The following is a 6,000-nucleotide window of genomic DNA, read 5'->3' as shown; positions in this document are numbered from 1 at the left end:
AGTCATCGGACAGTGTTAAACAACGGCTGTTCTGTTAAACAATCGAAATAGCAATTTTAATAATGGATTAACAATGGATATGCTCAGTTTAATAACGGGTTAACATGACACCCCGAATGTTTGCACACACGCCGCCCGATCATTAATACCGTTACGATAGCTATCTAAGCTTGTCCTTCTAGAAATAATTGTAGCTTTCAATCATCGTTGTGTGTTGTTTTTTTAATGTCGTGTATGTATTAATTTAAATGTAATCGTGGTCTGGGACAGAGCACTGAATGGCTATCCTCTTTCTGTTTCCTGCCCCAGAGACGTTTCCTGGAGGTGCTGGTGCTGGTCCTCTGCTGCCCTCCCGACATCTGGCTCCAATGACCTCTGGCACCTCACATCCACCTCCAGGGCCTTGAAGAAGATGGACCGCCATCGCGTCTTCAGTATCCCGAAGGACCTCTCCACAACACACCTCGCCTTTGACAGGCAGCAGTTGTAGCTTGGAGGTGGACAGGCTGCCTGAAGGGGGTCATGAGGCAGATGGGTTGGGACAGGCAGGGGGAGCCACCATCCCCAAGGATACAGTATCCTGGTGGAGGGGATGACTGCTCATAGAAGATGGGGCTGTTATTCAGGACCCTGGCATCATGCACTGAGCCCGGAGATCTCGGGGCCCCAACCGTGGTCAGTCAGTGCCCAGCACAGCCATGAGGGCGTTGAATGACTCGGTGAGCCTGAAGTCCACCCTCATGTCACTGTGGCCATCACAACACAACGCCAGCAGTGGCATTGCAGCATTGATACGGCAGCGCCGCCTGGGACTGGGTGGCTGCCGTAGAGTGTGGGAGGGAGGAAGGAAGATTATATTAATATGTAAGTCATTTTATCAATAAAATGTTGTCATTGAGGTTTTGTAGTCTTTTATTGCGTTTTCTGATTTATATTAGAATTGATGCATGTTTGTAACAATAATTAATATGCCTGTATGTTCAATTGCTAATTGATTCCTGTATCAGGGTAAACTTCACTACAACAGAGATGTGTATAAAAGTACAGTCAGTCAAAGTAGGCCTATTACTGTGTGAATTCAAGCAGATGATGCCTATCATTTCAGTGGATAATTCTTAAAACTAATTGGAATCTAGGGACAAACATGTACAGATTTGTCATGTTTTATTTCCATATGGTGTGTATGTGGATTGCAAAGAAGAAGGCTACTTCTGACAAAGATAATTGAGAATTTAGCATACCTAGCGAGGAGAATTTAATTGCAACAACTACATGAAGCTATGCTGTGAAGGTAAGGCAAAATCACAATTAAATTTACATATACCATCTCGACTTCAGCCAGAAGGCGGAGGCTCCTGCCGCGATGGTGGAGGTATCGCAGTTTCCACATGGGGTGGAGAAAGGGGTAAACAAGGGACACAAAGAGGGCAAGAAGTGCATTCATTTTGTCAGTTTAAGGGTTTGGGTATCGCAAGCAGATTTGCATACGTCACTCCCGGCTTAATTTCGCGGGTGCCGTGAACAGATTTGCGTCCGTCACTTCCGCCAAGTGGTTAACGGTTAAGTGTTCCATTTGAGACAGCACTTCATCAGCGACGCAGTACACTGCAATGCAGTGCACTGAATTGCAGTGCACTTCGTTAAGTACTTCGTTAAGTGCGCGGTAGTAGACACAGCCAGGGAGTCGAAATACAATGCCGTCAATCAGGTATTTTTAAAATAAAAAAATGTCCTCTTTAGTAAGCAAAGTAAGTCACATGTGTTTATTTGTTTTACTGGCTGAGGTCGAAACATGTTTATGTGTCATTAACTATAATCTAGAGAACGCGTCCGGACGCGGCTGAGTTCCGTCAGACAACAACACGTCACGTGTTCATCCCGAAGGACTCGGAGCTCATGGAATGATGCAATCATGATTATAATGAACACATGTATCATTACATGACGTCATATTAACGGCACGTGCAGTGTGAACCTCTCCGACGTGTTTTACCCGACGGAACGCGCCCCGCGCGAGCAGCCGGTGACGTCATCTGTCCCGCGTCGGCGGCCGCTCCTATTGGTCAGCGGACGCGGAAGTGAAAGGAGCACTCGCTCAACAACAACAACAGTCGGAGGGTGGACGCGTTTCCCCGTCGTCTGAAGAAGAGGAAGACGAAGAAGAGGAGGAAGGAGAAGAAGGAGGAGGAGAAGAAGAGGTAGTCATGGCTCTCCCGGCGCAGCTGCGAGCCATCCAGCACCACCTGCGGACCGCGGCGGAGCACGAGCAGCGGGACCCGGTGGTGGCGTATTACTGTGAGTCCTGCGTGATGTCAGCGTGACGTCAGCGTCCCGGTTCCGTTTACCGGAAACCCGCAGCCGAGGGGGGGGCACCTTGGTCCTTAGACCGGGACCTGGGTCCTGGTTCCGACCCGGTAACGAGCCTCTCGGCCCGCCCTCTGACGGTGAGCTCTCACGGGTCAAAGTGCATCCGCCCGATGACGTCACGAGTCAGCTTTTCATGTGTACTCAAGTACACGTTTGAGGTACTTGTACTACCTGTGTTTTCTTACTCGGGTAGTACTTTATACTGTACTACACTCAGAGGTACTATATATGTGTATATATATATAATAATAACAATAAATATATGTGTATATATATATAATAATAACAATAAATTAGGGCTGTCAGCGTTAACGCGTTAATCTATGCGATTAATTTGGCCGCGTTAACGCACTAAAATATTTTAACGCAATTAACGCAATTATTTTTATTATTATTTTATTTTTTATTTTTTTAAACCTCGGCAGTACGGTTTGACACTGTTTCCGTTTTTAAAACAATCATTTCTCCGCGAAAATAAGGATCATAAATGAGTTTAACTCTAGGATGAATCAGTCGGGTTTCCTCCTGCTCCTCCTTCCTCCCGTCTCCCCCTCTGAGACACAGAGGAACGGAGGGCGACGTGTCGGGGGACGCGGCGCGGAAAGAACTCGTCACACGAAACCTTCAACGTGATTGGTCAATCCGTTTGTCTGTCAACATTTCGGGGGAAAAAAAACCAATGAACACTCAGTAAATCACAAAGGACCTCCCACCTCACAGGTGAGGCTCATTTAGCAGCCTGTCAGTCAGAGAGCAGAGAACACGCGCGAGGACAATGAGGCTCATTTCAGAGCTGAGATTGTTCTGGAATGTTTGATGTATAACACGTGGGTATGTGTCACATGCAAAAGACTTTAAACGGTGAATTTAATTTATTTTGTAAAATGTATAAAATGCCCCCAGCCTCCAGAGGGTTAACGTGACATATGTGAATGTCAGTCAGTTATCAAGGCCACTGGTTCTGCTGTTCAGTGGTAAAGATGACAGGACCAATGGGGTCTCAATATATTTTTTTTTTTACTAATCTGATGTTTCACTGAAGAAACAATTTATCATCCACGATATTAAATACCTCGCTGGCACTTTATAGGTAGGAGCCTCTTTGAAAACACAGCTCTGTGTGAAGTTTGGTCTTTAAAAAGAAGGGAAACACTTTTAACCCTTGTGTTGCCTTTGGGTCATTTTGACCCGATTAAATATTTAACCCTCCCCCTGCCTTTGGGTCATTTTGACCCGATTCAATGTTTCACCCTCCTGTTACCTTTATATTTACTAACATATTTTACCCTTTGGGTTCAATTTGACGCCAGCAATTAAAACCTCCAGAAAATTATTAGAATTAATATTGTTTTCCAAGTTTAAGTGTGAGGCACTTTATGTTTGTTTGTTGACTAAACAAAAAACACCGACATTAAACATTGAATGAGGACAAATTAACACGAAAGCGGGAGGAGGGTGTAATATTGATTCGGGTCAAATGACCAAGGCAACACAAGGGTTAAACGGTGAATTTAATTTTTTTGTAAAATGTATAAATGCCCCCAGCCTCCAGAGGGTTAACGTGACATATTTGAATGTCAGTCAGTTATCAAGGCCACTGGTTCTGCTGTGTTCAATGTTAAAGATGACAGGACCAATGGGGTCTCAATATACTTTTTTTTTTACTAATCTGATGTTTCACTGAAGAAACAATTTATCATCCACGATATTAAATACCTCGCTGGCACTGTATATGTAGGAGCCTCTTTGAAAACACAGCTCTGTGTGAAGTTTTGTCTTTAAAAAGAATGAACTTTTAACTTTTAACTTTTAATCGCGATTAATTGCGATTAATCGCGATTGATTAATCGCGATTGATTAATCGCAATTTCAAAATGTGCGATTAATTAGTTACTTTTTTTTAATCGATTGACAGCCCTACAATAAATATATGTGTATATATATATTATTATAATAATAACAATATATATATGTGTATACATACACTACCGTTGAAAAGTTTGGGATCACTTAGAAATGTCCTTATTTTTCAAAGAAAAGCATTGTTTTTTTCAATGAAGATAACATTAAATTAATCAGAAATACACTCTCTACATTGTTAATGTGGTAAATGACTATTCTAGGTGGAAACGTCTGGTTTCTAATGAAATATCTCCAGAGGTGTATAGAGGCCCATTTCCATCAACTATCACTCCAGTGTTCTAATGGTACATTGTGTTTGATCATCGCCTTAGAAGACTAATATCTGATTAGAAAACCCTTGAAAACCCTTGTGCAATTATGTTAGCACAGCTGAAAACTGTTTTGCTGATGAGAGAAGCTATAAAACTGGCCTTCCTTTGAGCTAGTTGATTATCTGGAGCATCACATTTGTGGGTTCGATAACTCTCTCAAAATGGCCAGAAAAAAATAAGTTTCCTGTGAAACTCGCCAGTCTATTCTTGTTCTTAGAAATGAAGGCTGTTCCATGCGAGAAATTGCAAAGAAACTGAAAATGTCCTACAGCTTGTGTACTACTCCCTTCAGAGAACAGCACAAACGGGCTCTAACCAGAGCAGAAAGAGAAGTGGGAGGCCCCGGTGCACAACTCAGCAAGAAGACAAGTACATTAGAGTCTCTCGTTTGAGAAATAGACGCCTCACAGGTCCTCAACTGGCAGCTTCTTTAAATGGTACCCGCAAAACGCCAGTGTCAACGTCGACAGTGAAGAGGCGACTCCGGGATGCTGGCCATATCTGAGACTGGCCAATCAAAAGAAAAGATTGGTATGGGCAAAAGAACACAGGCATTGGACAGAGGAAGATTGGAAAAAGGTGTTCTGGACAGATGAATCCAAGTTTGAGGTGTTTGGATCACACAGAAGAACATTTGTGAGACGCAGAACAGGTGAAAAGATGCTGGAAGAGTGCCTGACACCATCTGTCAAGCATGGTGGAGGTCATGTGATGGTCTGGGGCTGCTTTGGTGCTGGGAAAGTGGGACATTTGTACCAGGTAAAAGGGATTTTAAATAAGGAAGGCTATCACTCCATTTTGCAACGCCATGCCATACCCTGTGGGCAGCGCTTGATTGGAGCCAATGTCCTCCTCCAACAGGACGATGACCCAAAGCACACCTCCACATTGTGAAGAACTCTTGAGGGAAGAAGCAGGCAGCTTGCTGTCTGTAATGGAGTGGCCAGTCACCAGATCTCAACCATTGAGCTGTTGTGGGAGCAGCTTGACCGTATGGTCCTCAAGAAGTGCCCATCAAGCCAATCCAACTGGTGGAGGTGCTTCAGGAAGCGTGGGGTGACATTTCAACAGATTACCTCAACAAATTAACAGCTAGAATGCCAAAGGTCTGCAATGCTGTAATTGCTGCAAAAGGACCATTCTTTGACGAAAGCAAAGTTTGAAGAAACAAATTAATACTTCAAATACAAATCATTATTTCGAACCTTGTCAATGTCTTGACTATATTTTCTATACATTTTGCAACTCATTTGATAAATAAAAGTGTGAGTTTTCATGGAAAACACGAAATTGTCTGGGTGATCCCAAACTTTTGAACGGTAGTGTATATATATAATTATATATATATTATAATAATAACTATATATATGTGTGTGTCTATATACATGTATATATAATT

General features: G+C 43.1%; 1 protein-coding gene and 1 long non-coding RNA gene across 2 annotated transcripts in view; one reads left to right on the top strand and one right to left on the bottom strand.

Moving 5' to 3' along the window:
• Positions 1-207: 207 nt before the first annotated feature.
• LOC130202730 (uncharacterized) lies at positions 208-1,975 on the bottom strand. The gene is made up of 2 exons (XR_008833395.1): positions 1,325-1,975; positions 208-820 (listed from the first exon to the last, which is right to left on the bottom strand). It is a non-coding gene; the product is annotated as an uncharacterized LOC130202730 (long non-coding RNA).
• An 88-nt stretch (positions 1,976-2,063) lies between these two features.
• The window catches only part of vta1 (vesicle (multivesicular body) trafficking 1), a 32,032-nt gene continuing 28,095 nt past the window's right edge, over positions 2,064-6,000 (top strand). The window contains exon 1 of the mRNA XM_056428456.1: positions 2,064-2,295. Coding sequence (XP_056284431.1) covers positions 2,205-2,295 — 91 coding nt within the window. The 5' untranslated portion in view covers positions 2,064-2,204. The remainder of the gene's footprint in view (positions 2,296-6,000) is intronic.

Source organism: Pseudoliparis swirei, chromosome 12 (assembly GCF_029220125.1).
Source record: "Pseudoliparis swirei isolate HS2019 ecotype Mariana Trench chromosome 12, NWPU_hadal_v1, whole genome shotgun sequence".
NCBI classification, from domain to species: domain Eukaryota; kingdom Metazoa; phylum Chordata; class Actinopteri; order Perciformes; family Liparidae; genus Pseudoliparis; species Pseudoliparis swirei.
The sequence above is the reverse complement of the archived record's forward strand: the minus strand, read 5'-3'. Positions and strand labels throughout refer to the sequence as shown.